Here is a 22,054-nt window from a genome sequence, read left to right as displayed (position 1 = left end):
TGGTAACCAGTTTACACGCACCACATGGAAATATAGCAGATAAAAACTGTATAAATTGATAAAAATGTATGTATGGTTTTTAATTTAAAAAAGGAATATCTTTATTTAAAATGACCTGTGTAATGTAATTATTTAATCTGCCCAAAAAGTACTTTTTTTATTTACAAAACATTTTTAGTACAATCTACAACTTTTCCCTCAGATTGCACGGTAATTACATCATCATCATAATTTAAGTTACAGATATGAATGTCAGCCTTATTTATATAAAGTGCATCTTTGATCATGTTTAAATTGCTCATAAACGGAGAGACAGAGTTATTCTAAGTAATTTGATTCATCTTCCTTTTCAATCTGACGCGTTAAAATCTATTTCCTGATCATGTTCAAGAAATGCTGAATCCTCATTGTAGCTTATCAAACTGTAGAAGTTTACACAGTACTTTTATTTACTTAACATTTGGAAATCCTGCCTGGTAGAATATTCCCCAAAATATCATGGTCATACATGATGCTATCAAGTTTCACGTTTTCCAAATCTCTTCCCATTTCAACCTGAATAAACGCATCGTAAATCCGTGTCACTTGTAGAGCAGACGGACGAACCGAAGCACACAGGGAGAAGAAATAGACCCTCTGCACCTTCACAGGGATCTAAAAGCAGTCCAACGCCTCTGACAATCCCCCCCCCCCCCCCCCCCCCCTCCCAATGTCACTCATTATAGCAGTGACAGGCAAACTTGAGCAGCAGCGCCCTCTTGTGGCTAAAAGGCAAAGCAGACCGGCGGCAGCGGCAGGAATTAAGAGCCTGCAATTAAAGTATGCTGTTGCTCATGTGCATAGCTTTCAACAAGGAAATCACTCATCATATGCAGCAGTATCTTCTTTCAATGTCGTGGGAACAACCGCATTCACATATTGATGTCACCTTCCTTGATAGTACTAAATATTACTTCATGACACTAAATGTCGCTAAATACTAGAATCTCCAGCATCTGTGTTTCAGTAGCAAACTGTAAGGGACACCATCAAGGGGGTAACCACGCATTCTTTGGGGGGGTTCATGTCCCCTCCCCCCAATATACAGCAGAAAATATTTTACAATAACCACTTGCTAAGCGAAACGCACCGGGACCCTGAGCAGCGCGGCGGGCCCCATGCTGACTGGTGCCCGACGAAGCTAAGCCACCAAAAAAGCCCCAATGAAGGTCCCCCCTGTCTGCCTTAGATTCCCCCCCCCCCCCCCCCAATGTCTAAACCATGTCTAAACCATGGTTACACCCCTGATAACAATCATTTATCAAAAAGTCATTATAGACCTTTTTCACAACTTCCGTGTGGTAATCTCCTTCCTGTCTGGTTAACTTTAGATGTTAATGTTGTCGAACATTACGTCCAACGGTTCGCTGGCGGCGGGCCGCACCAGACGCCCCGGCGGGCCACACACACTCCGGCGGGCCGCACCAGACGCCCCGGCGGGCCGCGAGTTTGACATTATGTGCCCTAGCCCTTTTCTTTGGAACCATTTCACCGCTAAAACAAAAAAAGGAGCCTGTGTTTGAGCTGTTGACTTCTGCATTCGGCTAACATTATTGTCGCTGCACACAAGACGTTCACTTGGACAACATACAGAACAAATTGATACCACAATGCTTCACTAAAACCAGACTATAATGCTTTATTAAGGTATTCTAAATCCTCTATACTCTACATACAGTACATTATGTCTAAGTGGATCGCTCTCACTTAAGCAACCTTGATACTGATGGATAAATTCCTCATGGAAAAATATGTGCCATTTATTTATTTTGTTCCTTTTTGTGACAGAGTTTTCCCCCACCAGTCTTGCAACGTCAGCAAACGTAATTGTAGGTAAATCTGTGAGCGAAGTTGTGAAGACTCTCAGAGAGTCGCGGATCCGTTTTCTCCTGATGTGTTGAAGCTTGACAGGAAGTCCACTTCCACGTTGATTACGCATTTCCGGTTCCTGTGAAAAGGGACAATTATCCATAAGGGTTTGACAAAAGCCCAGTGTGACAGAAAGACAGATAGACAAGTGTACATGCAAATCACCTCAGCATGAGGATCTGCAGGATCTGTTTTTAAAAATAATTCTAATGAACATTTTTCTTTGTGGTGAGGAGGGGGGCCTTTTGGTCCGCCAAGAAGCTCCACCTTTTTACCGTGCAACTTCAGACAATCGGTGTTTTCCAGAAACTCATTCAGCACGAGTTGGGCAGCATTCGAGCAAGTCGTCACGCTGGATTTAGACTTTGGAGACCAGCCATATTAGTTAACTAGCATCAAGGAGTCGGTGCATTTCCCGTTACCGCTACAATGACGCAACAGCCACATCCATGCTAACTTTGGGTTGATAACTCCCCACAATGCATCTGACTAGAGGGGACGATGAGGGAACAAACTAAACAAATTTGTTGAATTCCTGGATGACGACACAAAGCCACTTCGGGTCCCTGAATGGTTTGATGGGTTGAATTAAAGCCGAAACCACATGTGAAAGGAATTAGTGAAGACAGCTCGCTCCATCACCATGATCCACACACCCGATGTGGGAACATATTATTCAGAGGAAGGTTGCTCATCCCTGCAGTCGTCTACTCTGAGAATCTATTAAAAGCATTGAAGATGCTGCTGCTTCAGCCATGAAGCATAAACAACACAATGGAACAGTGGCGCTGGCCGATACTGTGGAAACATCTATGTACATGCTGCGTTTTTTTGTACGATTGTATGGTTTTCGTCTTCATTATTGAATTGTTCATGGCATATGACATGTATGTGGTGAGGCCACTGAAGGCGGAGTCGTGAGGGAGGAGGCCCGACGATCTAATGCTACTGCACTAACCAATCGGTTTGTGGCTACTTCAGGCAAACCCAGACATAGTTGGACATTGACTGTTGAGCCCAGAGACACTCGTCCTGATGCAAACTCAAACCATTTGAAGTTTTACAGATCATAAAGCATGGTTGATCCTTGAATCCATAGAGATGTGGCTACGGGCAGCCCCCGTGCCCATCTCTGTATTTGTGTTATCATTTGTCTTTTCCCCTTTGTGACAGAATACTCTCATTAGCTCCGGAGGAGGGAGCGCTGGAAGTGAATTGACTACAGTGGATGTGGAGGCCATTGCCGTTTACAACATCCTCTGACCACCCAGCCAAGACCTGCCGAACCAAAAGCCAACGAGGACGTAGTCATTGCCCCAGGAGGGAGAGCTGCACTGGAAGCTAAGCTAACCCACCACCCAGTCTCAATGGATGGAATAAGACTCTGGGCGCACCCAGCAAGGGAAGCTCTGGGACACGTGTGTGCTTGTGTGTGTGTGTGTGTGTGTGTGTGTGTGTGAGCATGCAAGCGCTATCAGGAAATGCTTGAGATAAGTGGAATGTCAACTTCCTCAGAGAACCTTGGTCGTTTGCAAGAACACAGAAAGACAAGGGATAGACGCGGACTCTATCACTTTGGAATTTTCTTATTCAATTGTTTTTTCAGAATGTTGTCTTGTTTAGGTTGGATACGAGTCCGAAAATGAGTGTATGAGTATGTGTGTGTGTGTGTGTGTGTAAGCAGCTGAGCCTGATGTGAACAGAGCCACTGTGTAAGACCACAGAGAGGCTATTCTTCACTGCGACACAAACACTCACTCTCACACACACACACTCACAGCCATCCTCTCCACATCCCCCCATGTCCCCTCCCGCTCACTCTTAATTTGTCACATTCACTCACAAAAAACACGCAGGGGGTGCAAGAGAGTCCCCTGCCATCATTCTGTCATTCTCATCCACTCCCCCCCCCCCCACACACACAACGTCACTCACTGGTTCAGGGGACCCGCATGTCAAGCACAATCTCTTTTATATATTTACACTCCAAAACATGAAAACACAAGTAAAGCAAAAAATAATAATAATAATTATGAGAATAATGAGCGTTTGCATCTGTAGGGGTATTGACATGCTTGGTTTTTTGTGACATGTTTTTGACCTTAAGGAAATGAGAGAGACATAAAAAGTGATATATTCATTTATATATATATATTGAGACACCATTTTAACAGCAGAAATTGAGCGCACAAGTCCCAATAAGTTACATCACTGTGACCTTAGTTGGCTCATACTAGCAACCCCAAACTACAACTATTCCCATCACCAAATTGTGACAGAACCTTCCCTGTTCTTTTTGTAACCCTGTGTAACACAGTTTAGGTCCTCTAGTTATGGATTAAATTGAAATGTTTATGTCATGGAGTTTAGGGTTCTTGTACAAGAACTGATTCAGCAGGGCGATTCGGTTTTTTTTAGAAAATCTCACTAGTAAACATTTAGCTGATGTTACAAATTTAGCTAACGTTAGCTAACGTTGTATCAGGTCCCTAAAACACATTAGTTGAAAGCAATGGTTTGGTTCAGATTTACAACAAATTTGTCCCATGAAAACATTTTTGTTTACACATTTCGTTTTTGGGGTAAGGTTGTGTAAGTGTGGCGTGGTGCCATGCAGCATATCTTATGTACTTAGCTCACACGTGAGGTCTCCACACGGTCACGCCTGCATTAGGACATTACAAAAAGATGGGACACACCAGGTGATGTCATATTTAGCTCAGAGTGAATTGCATATTTTGCTATATGGCAAAACGGTTTGCTTTCACGCCTTCTCGCGTTCTCTGATTTCTGTGCAGTCCTGTCAAAGAGATTTTTGTGTGTGTGTGTGTTCACTTTCTCTTTCAGTTAACTTTAGTGCTGTACAAGAATTTACTAACTTGTTTGGACTTAATAGTCACTTAAAATAGATTTTTAAATTGATGTTGGTGGGATTATCTGAGAGCAACTCGAACGATGTGAACTTCTGTCCACAAAAATAATACACAGAGATCGACGTGGAGAGATTTTGTAACTGCATAGGTCCCGTAAACGCCATGGCTCCAACGTTGTGATCTTTTTTGTTATTTCGTGTGGTTGTCTGTGGACTGGTTAAATTACAGGATTACAGCATGTTTTCATGGGACCCCCTAACCAAAAACCAAAACTAATCATTTTCAAGGAGCAAAACATCGAGTGAAATGAGGGCACGTCATTTTTCACAATAAAACGCTTATTTAAAGAATGCTTTTATAAGCAAGTTCCAACAGCGTGAATTTTTTAGAGATTACACTTTCCCACCTTAGACCTTTTAGGGTAATAACTACTTTTTACTCTACATTCTGATAATTACTCCTTAATGTTATCACATCATCAACGCAGAATTCAAATCGTAGACGTACAACAATGTACTAAAGGCAATTATTTTGAAAGGACTGTCCGGAAGTAGTATGTTTGACAGCGACTCCCTTTTGTCGCAACTGGCTGAACTTCAGAATGAAGCCGAGCGGAGGGAAACCCGTTAGTTAATTCTGCCTGGAAGGAACAGGGAGCGTCCATGTCTTCTGCTCAAATACCAGCTCGCTGACAAAAGTTTCTGGCAGCAATGTCGAGAGAAAACACCACTCGAAGTTTGGACACCATAGACCTCGCTGCTTTAAGGGTAAGTGGCACGTGCTGTCTTGCCTTTTTTAATAGGTTTTTGGAGTAAACCTCGCAGGATGTAGTGGGTGTTGAAACATAACGGGTAACGAGGGTCTCAACAAGTCCCCGTTAAGTCCCCCCACCCGGTATGTTACTGTGGGCCCCGGCTTTCTCTACCCCACAGTACCGCTCGTGCGTGTGTCATGTTCACTTGAGTCGTGTCGTGAGGTTAGAGCGTGCACCGTGCCCCGCGGGGGACTTGTTGTACCTTTACGAGCTAGCGTCTCCCACACTGGAGGGCTGTTTTCCCGACATGCAACAAGTGACACCCCCCCAAACCCACTACGTGAGCCCGTGTTCACTGACAACTGGGATCAAAATGTACTCAGTTAGCTCATACTGGTTTGAACCTTATGCACACGATTCTAATACATTACAGATAGTTTATCCTGTTTTGTTAGTTAATGGGAATGTCGCAAGTATGTATCCCTACAGGACATGTCAGTGTCCTGTGTGGCTCAGGTTTGTTTATCGTTATGCAATGTGATTGTACATATGTTAAGCTGATAATATCTCTATAGCATTTGAAGCCAAAACGTTTTCTAAAAGGACGATTTGGTTTTGTCATTTCTCGTCCCTCACAAACAAGCTTTTATTGGTAGAGTAGCTGAGCATGAACCTGTTGCTTCATACTTGAATGCATCCACCCTGATGTCCACTTTTATTTTCTGACAGGATCCAGCAGGTATCTTTGAGTTGGTGGAGGTGGTTGGAAATGGAACCTACGGCCAGGTTTACAAGGTGAGCGCTCGCATCATGTTAAGGAGTTTGTTGCACACCAACACGGCTGCACTGATCCAAAAGTACATCTGTTATGGTGTTCCCATTTAAGCACTGTTTACTTAATAGTCAGTTAGATCATGAAAAAGTTGCTTGTTGCATTTAAAAAAAAAAAGTTGCAGACACCCATTCTATGACAGTTACACACCCGCCACTTCTGGTAAAACATATTACTTCCAGTTAGTAGTGAGGAAAAATAAGCAACTCTCAGCTGACTGAAATATCCTCAGCTATTACTAATGGATTACACACACACACACACACACACACTAGCACTAGCATGCAGAGCATCTGCAGCATCTTTTAAAGGCCCTGGGTGGGGCTCACTTCCTCATCGTAATGTCTGTTTGGGTATGAGTGGTTTGTGGTTACATGAGGTGTTGAGGCTTATTTAGGGCAGAGCAACGAGTTGTGTCCTCTGTGCATATCAAGTTGACATGCTTGTGCAATCCCACACTATGAGTTACCATATTACATTACATGTCATTTAAATGACACTTTATCCAAAGTGACTTACAATAAGTGCATTTCATATCTACAGTAACTAGACCTTCAGTTCTTACAATTAAATGGTGCTTGCTGTGTTTGAGAAGGGAGACCCTTGGGAGTGGTCCCACTTTGAGTTGGGTCTAAAACATTACCGTCATAACTGTTTCTTATTTAGAGAATTATGCAGTTCTATCTGCAGACAACAGAAGAATAGAACTAGCCATATAAAAATATAATGTAAAAGTACTTTAATCTAAAATTAATCATGCAAGATGCATACGATAAGATTAAAGAATACATCTTAAGGGTTGTCTCCACGAAATGTGTGTAATGCTTAAAAAAAAGTATGGACAGAGATTGAGGTTAAAGTTTAGGGTATATGAAAGCTTCTTGTGTGTGTGTGCGTCTGCGACTGCCACTTGATTTGCTGACTTGAGAGGCCCAGGACAGTACGGGCCTGTGTCAGGCTCCACACAGGCTGCTCTTACTGAGGCTGTGAAAACCAAATCCAGAATTTCATCCGATGGCTCCCACTCGTTGATGCTTTAACATGCACAGACCTCCTAATACGAATGAATGGAACAGTTTTATACATGGGTACTTGCAGCAGTGGTTGGCTTATCTGCATGACAGTCAAAGCCCGCAGTGGAGCCAATGAGAAGTTGTCATTCAACCGGCTTATAGAAGGCCTTTGGTCCTATAGAAGTGAGAAAGTGACTATAGTTCAGGGCTGTATATAATATTCTATATCCGAATATATATATATTCGAATGTGAAAATGAATATTCAAATGTAAAAAACAAACAAAAAACTTTGCGGGTGGCGCGCTACTGTTTGCTGTTGCATGAATAAATTATTTTTGTGTAGGTAATATGTAGGTAAAAACTTGAAATGACCTATAAAAGTAGTTATGTCTCATTGTATTAATTTGTCCTGTTATTGACGTGCCTAATGAGCAACCAGAAATTCAAACAAGTTCGAATATGTGTTTTTTTTAAAGCGAATATTCGAACGTCATTTTTAAGCAATTTCGACAGCCCTACTCTACTCTACTTCTCCCCTGATTTATTCCCTCAGTAAACACAAGTTTACAGTCTCAATCTCTATTTCAAGTGTTCTTCAATACAGCATGATGTTCTTCTAGTAAATGATGGTCCAATGGGGGACATCTGGATGACCACTTCATCTATGCAGTCCACGGTCCAGCTACTAACTCAAAACAAGGCTGTAGACTTTTGACCTTTTGAAAAGATATATGCTGGGAGCATTTTCATTTTTTAAAGTAATGAATGTAATGGCGAATACGGAAATGAGACTGTATATAGATTTATATGTTAGTGTGTAATGCCAACAGGCAATTGGCTGGACCTTAATGTTCCTGCATGTCCTAATGCTGAAACTCTCCAAGTGTGCTTGGGTTTGATTTCAGCCATAGAGTGAGTCCCTTCATTGGGAAACAGAGCAGGGAAAGGGCCATTAGAAACAATGACTCACACACACAAATACGCACACGCACACACACAGCCCCTTAAGAAAACACTTGGTTGTAGATTGACGTGACGATAGTGCAGGAGATGCTGACGAGGCATCAGAGGCTTTTCCTCTGTTTATTTACATGTGTGTTGCATTTCCATTATATGCCCCTTTTCCGCATTTAGTAATGTAGCATGAAGGGATAGTTACAAATCACAGAGTTGGCATGTCCACCACATAACAGAGAATGTATTTACTCTGTACAGCTCTGTGAATGTTGAGGGAGAGCAGTTCAGTTTGGTATCCAAATCAAATAGTTTACGATATTTAAGATTGAGATATTCCACCTTCCTCGTTTCTTTATTCCGGGTGTGATACTTGACTTTTTTCTTATAGGTGTATAAAGACAAAAAGCCACTCCATGAATATGACTTAGGGTTAGGGAAATAGTTCTCAGCACTGGGGATGCTGGTTCTGTTGCGTATTGTTACACTTGTTGTCTTTTTTTCTGGCGTTTTGTACAATACTGCAGCGAACAGCACATCAGGAATAGTTGCCTTTGTGGGTGCTCTGAGCTTTGAAAAACGGTTAGGACACTCAACAGGAAAAATTCCAAAACACACACGGATGAAGAGTGGGCGGTGGGAGATGTTTATGTGTGCGGTGACGTGCAGTTTTGTGAGTCCCTACTGTAAACCACACTGTGTGGGACATTGAAGGTTGAAGGTCATGTGGCCAAATGAGTCTCGCTCTAAACTGAAGCCTTGACACTGACCTGTGTGTTGTTGAGTCAGCCGTTGATTTTAACGCGCCAAATAATTCTGGTATTATGTTTTTTTCACCCTGTAATCGCTGGTTGGCCCTCGGATATTAAGTCTTTATGCGCAGTTGTGTAGACGGACTCGTTTCAATTCATGGTTCTAAGAGGCTTGCGCGTGTTGCAAAGCAATTCACCGCCAGAACACTAGGTAGAAAAACGTTTTTGTTGAAGACGACCAAGAGAGTGAGGTCTGGAAGTCGTTGGTTTGTTTATTGATTTATCAGAGACTTTTTTGCCTCCTGCCTCGCCACTGCTGCTTTTCATCGCTTTTTTTTCGTGGACATATTTGTCCCGTATTTTCCACAGAGTTCACCCCTCGACCGGCAAACCGACGTTTGCAGCGATCTCCCTCTATGAATTGGAGGCCATCCGCGCGTCCATATAGCCCGCCAATGACTGTTTGTTGAACAATTTTTTCCGACAAAAGCTTCTGAATCTGATCCATGCTCTCGTAAAAATGTGTCCTTTTAAAAATGGCGGAATTATGCTAGGAAACCGGAAATGTGAGACTCCGGAAAGGATGTAGTTAGCAGACCAATCATAGCCTTTCGGGCTGCGTGAGGCTTGCGTAGCTTTTGAAAAAGTCTAGAAAAAATGGTCAACGCACGCAAGTAGCACGTGTGCGTGTCCTTGCGTTTCTCTGTAAACGCAGAAGCGTTAAACTAAGCTTACGACGGCCACATTGATGCTGCAGAGACACAATCAGGCCCTCTTTTTACAGCCGCATTGCCCCAAGTGCCGAGGAAGTGAGGAACTCAAAGGATCTCCTGTGTACTTGTTTTGTTGTGTTTTCCACCGCATTTTAAGATCTGAGAGGATTTCATCAAAGGAAGCAACGGCAGAAGTCACCGTGCAGACGGGGCTGTCGCCTTTGCCCGAAACAAGCTGACACAAAGTCCTCTCTGTTGTTAGCCGGTTAGAATGGATGTTGGGGGAAAAGATTCTGAGAGGGCAGGGAGCTGTGAAAACAGAAAGAGAATGGCTTATTGTTCTGTTTGTGTGCTATAGTTTGTCACTAATGACGCCAGGGTTGGACCTCTATGTGACCTTCAGTGCTGCAAACCCCACCGATGAAGTTCTTCCGGCTGGCGGGAGAGCAGTGCCAAAGCCAAGAGTTAAAACTGGTTCCAGGTTCCTCAGTCCCAAAAATAAAAAAACACCTCATCTTCTCCTTTCGTTTTATTTATCATGCACTGATATCTGTTTATTTTTGGACTTCAATAAAGTGTGCACACAAGGACAACATCCTTTGTGTGGATCTGATGCAGAACACACACACACGTGCACAAGGGTGTATCATGCAGAAGGAGTCCTTAAGTAGTTTGGGGCCCGCAGGACAATCTGAGAGGACTGGCTTTTTTAGGACCAAGTGGCTGAACCGCTCAGCAAGAACGTTTTCAGTCTAGTTTAGTTTCTGCCCGTGGGTTACTGAGCGTTCAGCCTGCTCCGGATTTTAAAAGAAGTTCCACTCAGAAGCAACGGAAAACCAGAGAGTGGCTTTGGATCCTATAGCAGCGACACACAGTACTAATTTCAGCTCTTAAACCTGTCATAAACATTGCTTTATTGAACGTTCTTAGCACACAAGGACTGTGCGTGCTCCTCTCCCCACCGTTTAGTCATCACACACACACACAGAAAGAGACAGGGCGTTTCCATGTTTGCAGAAGGAACTTCCCTTCCTTGCACGCTGTGCATGTGTGTGTGTGTGTGTAAGTCACTTATTGTACTTATTGTAAGTCGCTTTGGATAAAAGCGTCAGCTAAATGACATGTAATGTAATGTGTGTGTGTGTGTGTGTGTGTGTGTGTGTCCTCACTTAAGCTCTGCGATGACTGTGACAGTAAAGTAGATCCAGGATTTAATTGTTAATGCCATTTACTGTGTTCACCTCAAAACCCACGTATACAAATCTCAAATCTTGAATTGTGACTGAGTGAAGAAGCGCTCTCTCTGTTGGGGAAGGTCAGCCATCCCAGTTTGTTCCACCGGGTACAAGGTCTCAGTAAACCTGACCGTGCACATTGCTGGCCATAAAACCAGCTGGCTGCAATACGCCACAAGTGAATCACTTACACTTCCTCAAATCCGTCTTGTTTCAAGAGCGTCACTTCCCCTTTCTGTGACCTACATGTCATATTTCTCCTCTCACTCATGCTGACTGATCTGCTGACCAAATTGTACAGACAAATCCAAGATAACAAAGTTTCTTTGTGATGAGTATATTCTGTGTCTTGTACATTGTAAAAATGCAGAGCTCAGTTTACACTGTTGCAGGGTGGTAGGGGGAGTGTGCTAAGGGGGGAGGGGGTGGGGGGGGGGAGACCATCCTTCAACACGCTGTCCAGTTGGAGAACTTTGTGTTAGGGGTGGAGGAAAAAGCAAGTTTGAGAGACACAAAGGGGGGAAAAAGAGAGAGGAAGGAGAGAGGGCCAAAGGAAGGAAGACAGAGGTGAAAGGCAGATGGAAGGGGAGGAAGGAAGAGGGAGGGAGGGAGACTGTCGACACTATGAGCGAGGAGAGGAAAGCAGCCCCCCATGAGGTTTGGAGCTGTGCTGTGTATGTGTGAGCAGCAGCAGGGAGAATATGGTGTGTGTGGGTGGGTGGGGGGTCCTACTGGGTACAGGAGTCACTTGCTTTCCTTCTCTTCTTTCTCAATGACAATACTAAGACTGAAGTACTACGTGCTATGTTTAATTCCACTTGTATAAAGTTGGAGAGTCTGTAAAAACACTATAAGAAAAGAGTGGTCAAAGGGCAATGCAGCAGAAACTATCAATAGTGTGAGTGCAATTCACGAATGGATGAAACCTACAATTCTCATAGTGCAACTGGGAGTTGACTATGGAGCTTTTACTTGTCACAGTGCAGCATCCAACCCCTGGAATGCAGCTATGGATCTTAATGGCTATCGGATGACAGCAGACGTGGTGAAGCCACTTAAATAAACGCTAATGCAACTCTGTGCACGATGCACCAATTGTTTTATGAACACGTTCGACAGGAAAATCTACTGATGCGACCTCACTATGTGTTCATATTATTATTCACTAGTCTGATGTGGACAAACTATGTCCCAGTATGAGCTATTATCAGCCCAAATGTCGGTGTGGCTCATTTCTCCCTCCAGCTCGAGTCCTTGAGTCTATATCTGATTTCAAATCAGCTAACCGACGTCCACACACGTTTTGTCACTCATGGGACAGGGCTGCAAACAACATCATTTTAATAATAGATTAATCTGTTGTTTTTTTTGCAATTATTCAATGAATTAAATTAAAAATACTAAAAAAAAACTTCAGAAAGTGAAAAATGTATGTTTTACATCTGCCTAATATATAGACTTTTTTAAATGAAGCGCACAATATGTATAGTTTTATTTAAAGGGACTTGAGCTGTCAGAAAAATAAATCATATGGATGAAAATTTAAAATATGAAAACTTGTTTTGTTTGATCGTCAGTACTTGTTCCAAAAGCCAGTGGTCTCCGACCACCTGGTACTGGTCCGCAGAGAAGAAAAAAACTGTTTTCCTAACGTTTTATTTTAAAAAATGACCGTTTTCTCTTCCTCTCCCAACATGCGCTTGTTGGCACTTTTCCCAAGCGTCTTGTTGCCGTTGCCGCTCTGTTTGACAGTGGAACCTTTAGTAGCGTGATGCTCAGTATATTGTCAAGCCAGTCCATCTCTTTGGAGCCTGCAGTGCCAGCCAGGGAAGGCTCCATGTGAATGGACTGGGAAGAAAGGGATTGCTTCTTTAGCGCAACGCACGCGCACACACACACACACATAACTGGGTTCCTACATGGCGGTTTGGTGAGGAGAACTGATGCAGTAAGTACACGCATATGTAAACACAGGAACTGTTCTGTTGGACAGACAGAAAAGGCAGAGAGACAGAGAACATTCCATAGGGACACAGGTGGCGAGACAGGAGCCTGGAGACACTCAGATGTATCCGTCATCCCTGTTCCTCTCATATGTCCCCACTGTCAATGTCTCATATTTAGTGTGTGTGTGTGAGAGAGATTCCTTGCACCTCTAATTACCTGTGGTGGGCACCAGGTAGCCCTTAAATGTGTGAGCAGCGCTGCAAATTGTTAATCCCAAGCCGAGAGGCGTCGGCGTAGCGGGGGAAGCACAGCGGGGCTCTGAGGGGACAGGAGGGCCCATTTCCTTATTTATTACGCCGGCTGCTTCAGTGCCACAGCTCTTCGCAATTATGGAGATGGCGTCCTGTGCTCGGGGACAAGACCAAGTCCACAATGAATAGAGGGTGGTGAGCCCGACACGCAACATCTCTCATCTGGTGTATTAATATATTTGAGAAGAATATGAGCTAGGTTGTTATGTGACAATGAGTCTGCTTTCAATAAGCTCATACCATAACACTTCACTGCTTATTTCATTTGGTATTTAACAGTCTGTTAGATTATTATCGGGATCTAATCGCTATGTGTGTGGTGCCACCATTCAACGTGCTGATGTACGACCTGTTCCACCAACAACCACCGTCTGTCACCTGTCCATTCAAGCACGGATTCATTGGGCTAACCTCTACTTCACTTTTGAGAACAGGGCCCCGTTCCTTGTGCGTGCTTCGACTAGGCTTCAAATATTGAAACATTTGATCTATATGCCCAGGTTGGTATGGTGTAATGCAGAAATAAATCCTGCGAGGTATATTTCTTTGGAAAGGTGATTGAAAGGAGACATTTAGATATGGGGAAAAATAAAATGCAAATAGATAAATATTATGAGTGGTCTTTGTTTTCAAGCTGTCATGCACCTCTGTGTCCGTCGTTACTGTACGTGTAGTGTTAGCTGACTGATTGAGTATAGTGGGATTTGTCATTCCCTCCAGTCTATTACACACGCACGTGCGCTCACAGGCCTGTCATTCAGCACAGCTTAAAGGCTTATAGAGTAGCTACTCTGCTATCTTGTCAGATTTCTGACTCGTAACAAGTTTTTCAATTTTCCCCTTTTCACCTGACTGCACTTTACAGCTCTGGCTCTTTTCTCCCACCTCTCGTTCTCCAGAGAAAATTGAAATGATGTAGACGGGTCCAGCGCCCAAAGTGATATCACAATCCAAGTGTTGGCCTAGAGGGCGTGTGTGTGTGTGTGTGTGTGTGTGTGTGTGTGTGTGTGTGTGTGTGCTTACTGTTGTCGTGCTGATTAAAGTTGTGATTTTAACAACCACAATAAACTGAGTCCGGACCAGGTTTGTTGTTTCTGAATTATAACATAATTGTTCTCATCATGATCACTATAAACACTTTGCACAGTAAAATTTGAGTCTTTTGTTTTTATGTCCATGTAGATGTTATTAACAGCTGTGCACAAACCCTTCTTTGGTAATAATGTTTGAACTTCTCTACTTGTAGATCTGAAATCAGGGATAAGCAGCATTCACTAATTGAAATGCTTGTGGAATTTGCGTTTTCTGCAGATTCTTTTATGTTTTTTTTAGGGCCGGGACTCGATTAGAAATATTAATCTAATTAATTAGAGGCTTTGTAATTAATTAATCGAAATTAATTGCATTTTATTGCATAAATATTTGACCTGAGAACAGTGAGAAGTAATTTTTTTTCACATGGATTTTTATTTTTGTTCAACCAATTCCAGCAGACAAGAGTAGCAATAGCATATTTAGAAATATAGTACTTTCAGAAATTCAGGTAGCCTATAGGTAAGTAGACCAATACTTTCAAGTACATTCAGAACATTGGTTATTTTTTCAGTGGTCTTAGTTACCCTGGTCCTTAAACCAGTCATCTGGTGCAGTGTGGGTTGGGTGTGGGTCCTTGTACTCGGAGTCGGGCTAACGTCCACGCTAGCTGCTAATTGTTTTGCGTTGAGGTGATACTTGAGGCTCGATGTGAATTCCTTGTTGCACAGCTTGCACACAACCCCGCTCTTATCGACGCTTCCATCCGTGTGTTTATTATAAGATTTCCCATTCACGGGGCCAACCGACACTCGTCAGCTTCTTCGTTGATGTTCACTGTGGTTTGTTGTTGTCTGAAGTCATGAACGCTGGTTGGTGCTCCAGTATAATCGGTCCCCCCGAAACTCATCCAGTGAGAAACGTTCCGCGGTGCAAAAAATAAGTGTAAAAATGCGTAAAAAATGTTTAATGTGTTATTTTTTGTGTAATTAATTCATCTTAATTCACATTTTAATTAATTATCTTAATTAACACGCTCTAGTTTTTTTTTCAAAACCTTTTCTCCATGTGTCTCACCAGGGTCGCCATGTCAAAACGGGCCAACTGGCAGCTATCAAAGTCATGGAAGTCACTGAGGTAAGCCATAACATGACCCATTATGAGGATTAAATGTACAGCATGGGTGTTCGTTTCAACAGGCCCAGATCCAACAGATCCAAAAGAGACACGTGCAAAGAGTTGTATTGAGTCTTCTGTGGCTCTGGACGGATAACGGCGATGATGTCTTCTTAGAGGGGTCTGAGTCAAAGACTCAAAGAACCTGCCCAGACTTTTGCAATGAATAGCAGAGGGGCACTAGCTACAAAAAAGGCCCTAGTAGTTGGTGTCCAGCGCCGCCTCCAGTCTGATTTCATGATGTGGCCATGGTTTTACTTTAGGTAAGATGTAACCTCAGTCAGAAAACTGACAATCAGCCTCTGCTGCAATCATTTTTCGCCATTCTATTTTTGAATCTGTCCATTGGTAGTTGCTGAACCTTTTAGAAGGGCAACATCAAATCTCTGGAATCTTCTCTAGCGGTCTCAATCCGGTCATTATTCCATATGTATATTTTTAAAAAGACAAATGAAAAAAAAAAGAAAGTCATTTATTCTTTCTGTGCGGCCCAGTGGTTGGGGACTATACACACAAATAGATAGAAAAAGACAATAAAGCAGGTTGCGCTCAAGGGCGGGGCTATACACTGATTGACAGGTTACTACCAATGCCGTATATGGCGTATCTACTTCACTCCCCCACAGTCCAAATATGGTCACTTCCATTAAATGTTTTTTGGCAGCCAAAATGCAAAATCTAAGTCTTTGTAACGTAGCCATGGTGACGTGGTCCACTTCCATAGACAGATGGTCATGATGGTCATTCCGCAACATTTCTTTCCTTTTTATACACCCCTTCTACTGTATAACTGAACAAAGGTAAACATTAGTGGGTTAAATAGTTTTATTCCCCCAGCAGGACATATTTGTGAGGTAAACTTGGACGTAATCCTCTATGTAGGACTCTTAAGTTTCAATTGGCTGTCGCCCAGTTATAGACACGGCAATCAAACTGTCTGACATGTTTTCATTCCCCAAATGTACTGTCCATGTAGTTTGATCCCTTCTGTGTTTGGTTTTAGGAGGAAGAAGAGGAGATCAAACTGGAGATCAACATGTTGAAGAGTTATTCCCACCATAGGAACATTGCCACTTATTATGGAGCTTTTATTAAGAAAGGTCCTGCTGGACAGGACCACCAACTCTGGGTTTGTAAACCATCACATCTGTTATAACTATTAAGCTTTTCAAAATGAATTAGTTTTGTATTAAATAGCTGCTAGTCATGCAGGTTCATCATTTTCATGAATCCCAGTTGTCATCTCCTGACGTCCCCCTAGTTGGTGATGGAGTATTGTGGAGCTGGCTCCGTCACAGACTTGGTGAAGAAGACCAAGGGGAACTGTCTGAAGGAGGACTGGATTGCGTACATCTGCAGAGAGGTGCTCAGGGTGAGCCACAGCAAACACACAGTGGCGTTATCGTAGAGCTCTGTTTCTGAGGTGTTCTTACGGGAGAGGCCCTTTCAAAAGCACAGGTGGCTGTAGATTCAGACTCTTTGCTACCACATCAAATAGCCAAATATGAGATCTGTGAAAATATTCAGTGATGGAAATGACAGGTAGTTTACTATCTTAAATTGTATTTATTTAAGGCTGTGCGTGTGAGTGTGCGTGTGTGTGTGTGTGTGTACTTATAGGTGTATGTATGTATGATGAACAGAGGAGTGATTTTAATCTTCAACGTAATATATACTAATTGTGAATATTAATAAACGTAGGAGGTATGTCCGCTAAATGTGCAAGTAAAATAAAAAAGGTTTGTAAACATATATAGGAAATTACGTTGGTCATGTAAAAGATTCATTTAACTGAAAGATAGAGGTAGGGCCTTAATAAGCTTTTGCTTCCCTCTACTCCTTTTCTTGAACAAAAAGTGACTTTTTCATTTTATTTTGTGGTCTATGTTGATTTTTAAATATCTTATTTGTTAATGTCTACATGTTCAAGAAATAAATGCTTCAATCAATCAATCAAAAAAATAGAAGAAGCCAAATCCACTGCTACGCTCCTTAATAGTCATGTTTTCCCTCTGGGGCTTCAAAGGACTGATATGATTCCTTTTTCTTTTTGTTTAAATTCAAAACACACGTCTGCAAACGTGGTTAGGGTTATGGAAGATCACAAGGTCCTGAGAAAGAATGTCCTTGCCCTTCTTTCTGAAGCTCCAGCCCTTAACCTAGTTGTAAACAAACAACACATCTACATCTGAAGATGACGTTATCGCGGTCAGACTGAAAGTCAAGTCATTTCTTTACCAGCTAGTAACTTTAAGAGACTGGCACATGCACACACACACACACTGGAGAACATTGTCTGAAAAAAGACTCACTTCCTCTGTTTGTCTATCGTCACTTGAAGAAGCAACAGCACACTCGTTCAAACTGGACCACCAATCGATTAACCCTCTGCACCGCAGACTGCACACTTACCAAAACTAAACCCTTTATCAAAGCCAGATCTGTGAAATGATTCCTCTATCGTTTGGTCCATAGCACATTCTCTGTGTCGAACTAGCCCGTTCAAAGAAGTGGCTAAAACAAAGCGTTCAAATTGTCACATGGCCAGTCGCCTCAGACCAACAGGCACAGTGATAAAGATTCAATTCCACTCTTATTCAACTGCAAGCTGCTGAACGCATGCTACTTGTGGACGCTTGGAAAAATGTTGTCCAAATAGTTTTCAGTGTTTTTCCAATTCATTTTAATTTTAAAATCATTTTTAGCTTGTGTTTTTTGCTTCTGATTTATGACTGGAGTGAAGAGCCCTCCGACGCCGCTCAGGGTTCAGAGGGCTGGGAAACAGAAAACTCTACTCATTGCGCAGCATTCCCTTCACAAATGGACACAATGCTTCTCCTCTTTTAATGGTGCCTTCATAATTATAGCGCTAGTGGTCATCTGACTGTGTGTACATGTGTATTTGTCTCTCAGGGTCTTTCCCATCTTCACGCCCATCATGTGATCCACAGAGACATTAAGGGACAAAATGTTTTGCTCACGGAGAATGCCGAAGTCAAACTGGGTATGACTGCGTGATGAAGTCGCTCTGCACTGAAAGGCCTCATGAAGGAGCACATATTTGGTTGTTTCGGCTCACATGCGTTTGTTTCAGTGGATTTTGGCGTGTCGGCCCAGCTCGACAAGACGATCGGTCGAAGGAACACCTTCATCGGTACGCCCTATTGGATGGCTCCAGAGGTCATCGCCTGTGACGAGAACCCCGAGGCCACATATGATTACAGGGTACTGAAGGACACAGAATGTTCATGGTCATTGGAAATGGCTTGTGTAATTCCTGATCTGTACCCTAATGGCACACCCAAAGCATGTTACCGTTTGTGTATGAAGAGGAAATGAGCAGAGCTGGAGCTTCATGTGTGGGCCCGTCTCACCCCTCTTCCTGTCTCTCTTGTTCTCAGAGTGACCTCTGGTCTTTAGGCATCACGGCCCTGGAGATGGCTGAAGGAGCCCCTCGTAAGTTCCAAAATATGTCTATTCTATTTCCGCTTAGGATCCCCCCCCCCCCCCTTCACTGTCTCTCTCCCTGTCTTTGTCTGTAGCTTTGTGCGACATGCATCCAATGAGAGCGCTGTTCTTGATTCCACGCAACCCTCCACCCAAACTCAAATCAAAGAAATGGTAAGCCTGCATCACACAGCAAAGTACACACTGCAGGAAGCAGAGGGCAGTGTTGAGGTTTGCTCCTCTGGAAGGGGGGCTTGGAAGTGGTCTTTGTTGTGGGTTTGTCCGGTCAGCAATCAGATAAAAGACAACACTTTCTATGAGGCTGAGACCTCAAAGTTGCTGACATTCTCAGCAGGCGAGATCTCTCTCTTCCCCTCCTCATCGGACGAGGAGCCCTTGAGATTGAGCTGCTCGTTGAACCCATGCTGGCGTTCATTCAGTATTAATGTTTGTGGAACGGCTTTGAACCAGGCAACAAGCTCACCAGAGACAGAGCAGCTCACACGCTTTTGTGTGATCACAGCCTCTCCGATCACAAAGCGTGCGCACGTGTTAACCTGAGAGAAACGGATTTCACAGGACCTCCCTGTTAACCCTTCAACAGGTCATACCTAGATGGCATTCTGGATGTGTAATCATTTGGTGGCCTTTTGTCAAGGATGTCTTTGGGTTGAATAAGTCTGACTTTGCAGTGAGGGGCGCATAATAGTTGGGCAAATGGTTGGTCCCCTGTCGGGCCGGAACTGCTGTCCGCTTAAATAAAAGCCCCCCTAATATAATGTTAGGGGAAACATTTCTTTGGGTACGTTTTTACAGCACGTTCTTCTACCTCTCCCTTTTTGACCGTCTCTTTGCGTCCTCCCGCAGGACGAAGCGCTTCCTGTCCTTCGCAGAAGGCTGTCTGGTCAAGAACCATCTGCACCGACCCACCACGGATGCCCTGCTGCGACACGCCTTCATCCGAGATCTGGCCAATGAGCGACAAGTCCGCATCATGCTCAAAGACCACCTGGATAGAACCAGGAAGAAACGTGAGAAAGGTGAGGAGAAGTAGATGGGCCAGTGATCACTTACAGTGATGAAGATGGTAGTGATGATGATATCCGAGGGAATCTTCATGCCCCTTTCTATCTTAAAGGGGACATACCATGAAAATACTTTTTTAGTGCTTCTACACGTTAATTTGGGTATCTGGCATGTCTACCAACCCAAAACTCTGACAACTCCCGTGATTTGTTATGGTTCTTGTACGTCAGAAACGTCATGCTTGAGTGACTGCGATTGAGCTTCTTTATCATTCTCTCGTCACTATGAAATGGGCGTCTCTCTTACATGGCCTTGACCCCCGCCCCATTACACTCGTTATGGTTACGATATTTGCCAAAGCACTTCACTCCGATACAAACCTGAGATACACTTATAATAGCTGGCCAGCAGCATGAAGCAAATGAAGCCCTCAAGATGTGGTCGGCTGCACAGATCCGTAAAGAGGGGAAAGGGGGGAGAAGGGGGAGCCGGCTCATTAGCATTTAAAGGAACAGGTCACTCTGTGGAGCGCTGTTTTAGACAGGGTAAAAGGGTGTTTTAAATTATCCTTGTGGTATTTTGACCAAATTTTGTTACAGTTTGTTTTAATTTCATTAAAACCCCAAGGAACCATAGCAACTTATGGTAAAAAAGGGCAACAAGGGGAAAACACCTTGAAAAAAGGGGGAGAAGAGAAACTGCAGGAGGGACGTAGAGACCAAGACACAAGACAAGCATCAGAGATGGATACAGATAGAAGTTCAACCGCATCCTGTTCTGAGTCCTGCTCAGGATGAAATAATTAGGAGAGGGGCGGGAGGAGATATTTTAGAGCTCCTTTTTTTCTTCTTCTTCTTTGAGGGGGAGAGAGACCGTCCGGTTCTAATCTTCTGTTAGCTTATTAAACTAGGCTCCGAACTGGACTGCTGAGAGTAGCCAAATGCTTGTTGTCTAAGTGTATGTGGGGGAAAAAGTCACCTCTGCAGAAAAAAACAAAAAAGCGCCAACCACGGGACAAGATGCCAAAGGGAATGTGTCATGTTCCGTAAACCCAGGAGGGCAGTTTGGCCAATGACTGTCTCAGTCAGCGAAAGCAGACATTAACCCTTAAATCGCTCCCCCGCTCTCCAGCTTTAGCTCCAAAAGAAAGGCGCAAGCCAAAACCCTTGAACGTGACAGGACAGCAACAGAACCCTGATTTCCTCGTGAACAAACGCCCCTTCAGCGCGTTAAAGGCAATGCGCGACACGTGTTGTGAGATGTATAAGTTAGCAGTGAGCTGCTCGCACGCCATCTCTTGGCCAAACGCTGTTACCGTGAGCTGGCTGGCACAGTCTACAGCACTTTGACCGGTTTCCAATCCCAACTATAAACCGTGATGTGTGTGGGAGAGGGAGGGAACAGGTTTTCGGTTTAGAGCGTGGGGTCAGGATTGAGATGAGTCAGCAATGCTGTTAAGGAGCCGTGGCGTAACAACCGCGTCCCTCACTCTCCTGTAGCCCGAGGTCACTCACGCTGCACATCAGTGCGGCTTCCATAACGACTGCTCACTGCTGCCGGCGGTGGGAGGGAATGCTTAATGAAGCTGGTCCAGAGAAGCCAGAGGGCAGAGAAGAGGAGCCACAACAGTGCAAGCAGATCCAAGCACCCTACCCAGTGTGTGAAATCCTTACCAAGACTAAACGTTCTTCCATGAAGGATAAGAATAATCCAAACGAATCCTCAATACCTGGGAGGAATTGTTCTTAACTGTAAAGTCATATTCATGCTATAAAAAAAGGAAAGCAGACCAATGTTTGGCACAGAAAAGGTATTACAATTACAACAGCTGGAGCAACAAAATTATTTGGCAAAATCTTGTGAGCAGCGGGCTGCTGTGTTTGTTTTAATTTTACAAGATTTTATTGTCTCTTTCTATCTCTCAGAGGGTCCGGAGTACGACTACAGAAGCAGTGATGAAGACGGTGACGAGGTGACCGAGGAGGAAGGGGAGCCCAGGTACACATGCAGATGTGTGTTATGTGTGTGGTCATTGCTCATCCCTAACCCTCACAATTAAAGCTAATGCAACACCACAGG

The 22,054-nt window shown here is 43.5% G+C and overlaps 1 protein-coding gene across 4 annotated transcripts in view; it reads left to right on the top strand.

The window, feature by feature from the left end:
• The window catches only part of si:zfos-2326c3.2 (misshapen-like kinase 1), a 50,581-nt gene that overhangs the window by 6,016 nt on the left and 22,511 nt on the right, over positions 1 to 22,054 (top strand). For all 4 annotated transcript variants that reach the window (XM_062560726.1, XM_062560724.1, XM_062560727.1 and 1 more), the window contains exons 2-12: positions 3,082 to 5,548; positions 6,265 to 6,330; positions 15,407 to 15,463; positions 16,506 to 16,631; positions 16,764 to 16,874; positions 18,416 to 18,506; positions 18,597 to 18,727; positions 18,904 to 18,958; positions 19,045 to 19,123; positions 19,817 to 19,989; positions 21,901 to 21,973. In XM_062560726.1, the coding sequence (XP_062416710.1) occupies positions 5,492 to 5,548; positions 6,265 to 6,330; positions 15,407 to 15,463; positions 16,506 to 16,631; positions 16,764 to 16,874; positions 18,416 to 18,506; positions 18,597 to 18,727; positions 18,904 to 18,958; positions 19,045 to 19,123; positions 19,817 to 19,989; positions 21,901 to 21,973 (1,019 nt within the window). In that variant the 5' untranslated portion in view covers positions 3,082 to 5,491. The remainder of the gene's footprint in view (positions 1 to 3,081; positions 5,549 to 6,264; positions 6,331 to 15,406; positions 15,464 to 16,505; positions 16,632 to 16,763; positions 16,875 to 18,415; positions 18,507 to 18,596; positions 18,728 to 18,903; positions 18,959 to 19,044; positions 19,124 to 19,816; positions 19,990 to 21,900; positions 21,974 to 22,054) is intronic.

The sequence above is a fragment of the Pungitius pungitius genome, chromosome 2, assembly GCF_949316345.1.
Source record: "Pungitius pungitius chromosome 2, fPunPun2.1, whole genome shotgun sequence".
In the NCBI taxonomy this organism is placed as follows: Eukaryota; Metazoa; Chordata; class Actinopteri; order Perciformes; family Gasterosteidae; genus Pungitius; species Pungitius pungitius.
Note: the sequence above shows the minus strand (reverse complement) of the source record. Positions and strands in the feature narration are given on the sequence as shown.